A 2,651-nucleotide genomic window follows, 5' to 3' on the forward strand; every position below is an offset into this window, starting at 1 on the left:
TATATATGTATATATATATATATATATATATATATATGTACTTCTAAACATATTAATGATTTGAACTAGCTCGTCAAAATTCAAGCTTCTTGTAAAATGGATGAAATTGGCTCAAAATTCTTTTTGAGTTAGGATTTAGAATTCAACTTGATTTGGCTGAATCAATTTTGAATCAACATAAAACTTTTCGAGCATCAAATTTCAACTGATATTTCCACCCCGAATAATGCTAAGCAATGTTTGGCATTTTTTTTTTTTTTAAAAAAAATTTTTAAAAACAATTTTTTCTAGCATGTATCTAAAACGTCTCAGACACTTCTTGAGCATAAATTGAATGGTACATGAATTATTCCAAACAAGTTATTACCTTATCTCATCTTCTATGATTTTCTTGCTCTTTTTCTTACTCTTCTTCCAATTTCTAATTAACCTTGTTTTCTAATTAACCTTGTTATAGATTTGTGCTTCATAGATCACAATCTTTTGTGCTTACCTCAATTTGTACATTAGTGTTATGCCATTTATATTGCTATATGACGATGAAAATTTTTAGAGGAGGCTCGAAGTCTCAAGTAGTCGTGCATTCTAGCATGTACAACCCTAACTTCGAAGTATCAATAATTATTCAAAGAAAAAAAAAAGTGAAAATAGGTAACACTACTATTTCAAATTTTTTTTAGATCTCTTTGAATGCAGTTATTCTTTTAACTATAATCCTTTCATTATGTTTATTTTTATATTTCATTCCTTGCGAGTTCATTTCCTCGAGCATTCTTGTACTCTTTTGTTTATCCCTCAAAAGTTGTTTTTACTCATTTCTATATATTTCTTTTTTTCATTATGCTTGTCCCATAATGTAAATCTTATCTTTATATATTTTTTCGAATGTAGCTCTCCCTCTTTAATTTTGTAATGCATATTGTTTCAATAGTTTTTAATGCTGAAAAAGTGATGCAAACTTTTGATTTTTGAGGTTGTATTGCTGTGTTTCATTCTTTTGTAGGGATTGATTGAATATATCAAGTCAAACATGTGCAAGAAGAAGGATGAAAAGATCTTGGAAGCCGAACTTACACGAAAAGAGATAATCAAAATAATTCAGTCTGCTAAAGTTAGGTTCCGAGGAGTGAATCTGTCAGGATTAAATCTTTCTAAACTTGTAAGTTTTAGGTCAATTTAAGCCTTATACTTTCCAATCTCCTAGTCCTATTATTTTGATGATTCCTTGTTAACCCTGTGGATGTCTTAGAATTTCTTAGTGTTTTTTGATATAGAGTATGTTTGTGTGCTTGTTTATAATAGTAATAATAATAATAATAATAATAATAATAATAATGCTGTGATAATGGCCCCTTTTTATATTAGTGCAATCGAACATAATATGTAGAGGTATGTAATCCACTAATTATATATAGAAACATGCTTAAAATATTATACTAAAGTAAACATTCCCTTCATACTAGAGCATATATGCTTTAATGTGCTTCAACTTTTACATAGTTTGAAAAATTGAAATGGACCTTAACTTTGATAAATATATGTTGCATCTATTCTTACTAGGAAATATGAGAATAACAATATCTTTTATAATGTAGTATTTCGATTGAAGTAATAGTTTAACTATATGTGTTTGGGTTTTTTATTGAAGGTTACATAACTGAAAATGTTGATGATAACATGATTATTATAATTTAAGGTCCTGGGTTGCGCTATTGGAAAATCAAATTTCTCAGGAGGGTCTTAATTCATAACATTTCATGAGACCAAATTATCACTGGATTTTCTATCCTTATTTGATACAACATAGTTAGCATTAGAAAAACTACCGCCTAAAGATGCCCATTCTTAGTGTACATTAGGTAGTTCTTAGTGATTTCGTGATATGGACGAGTACAAAAAGCTTTTTAAGTTTTTTGTTTTTGACATTGCACTTGTTGATTCACAACTGCATCAAATTAGATGTTTGATTCTGTGTCAATAAGATAATAAATTTATCTACTAACATAAGATAACAATCAATATTTTTAGAACTTTCCTCTTCATTTGCAACATTCTTTGTCCAAATAGTAGTGCCAGCAAATTTTTAATCTAGAATGCTAATTTACTTATAAAGGTCGAATGCGTAGCTCTTTTGTTTTATTATAAAAAGTATTTAGGAAAATCCAGTTCTTTGTCCAGAAAATAATTTTATAGATGATATTTTACTTTGGCAATCCAATTTTAATCGCTTTGTGGATTATAATATTATCTACATATTAGAGTATTTTAATGGCTAATAATAACTATTATTTAATTCTGATTATTATGAGTTATTTCTTTTGAATTCCTTCCTTTTTTATATTATATTTAGTTTTATATCCTTCTTCTATTATATCTTGAGTTTAATTGTTTCTTTTCTAGTTAATCATGTAATAGGTATATATACCACTCTTTGTATCAATAAGTTGTATTCTGGTCTTATTCTAACATGCTATCAGAGCCCAACCCTATATTCAACAACCCCTGACCTCCTCAGCTGGTCCCTGCTGTCTTCGCCTTCACATCCTAGCCAACAGTCTCATCTGACGAGTCTGCGAACAATAGGTTTCGGCAGGAATTCCAGCGAACAACGGGCTTGCTTTAGTAGTTGTTTGCCCGTATTCCTATAGGTT

General features: G+C 29.0%; 1 protein-coding gene across 1 annotated transcript in view; it reads left to right on the forward strand.

The window, feature by feature from the left end:
- LOC110021880 (FH protein interacting protein FIP2-like) overlaps window positions 1-1,180 on the forward strand; it is a 5,294-nt gene extending 4,114 nt beyond the window's left edge. The window contains exon 4 of the mRNA XM_020720584.1: window positions 1,004-1,180. Within this exon, the coding sequence (XP_020576243.1) occupies window positions 1,004-1,180 (177 nt within the window). The remainder of the gene's footprint in view (window positions 1-1,003) is intronic.
- The last annotated feature ends 1,471 nt before the right edge of the window (window positions 1,181-2,651 follow it).

This window comes from Phalaenopsis equestris, unplaced genomic scaffold, assembly GCF_001263595.1.
Source record: "Phalaenopsis equestris unplaced genomic scaffold, ASM126359v1 Scaffold000151, whole genome shotgun sequence".
NCBI classification, from domain to species: domain Eukaryota; kingdom Viridiplantae; phylum Streptophyta; class Magnoliopsida; order Asparagales; family Orchidaceae; genus Phalaenopsis; species Phalaenopsis equestris.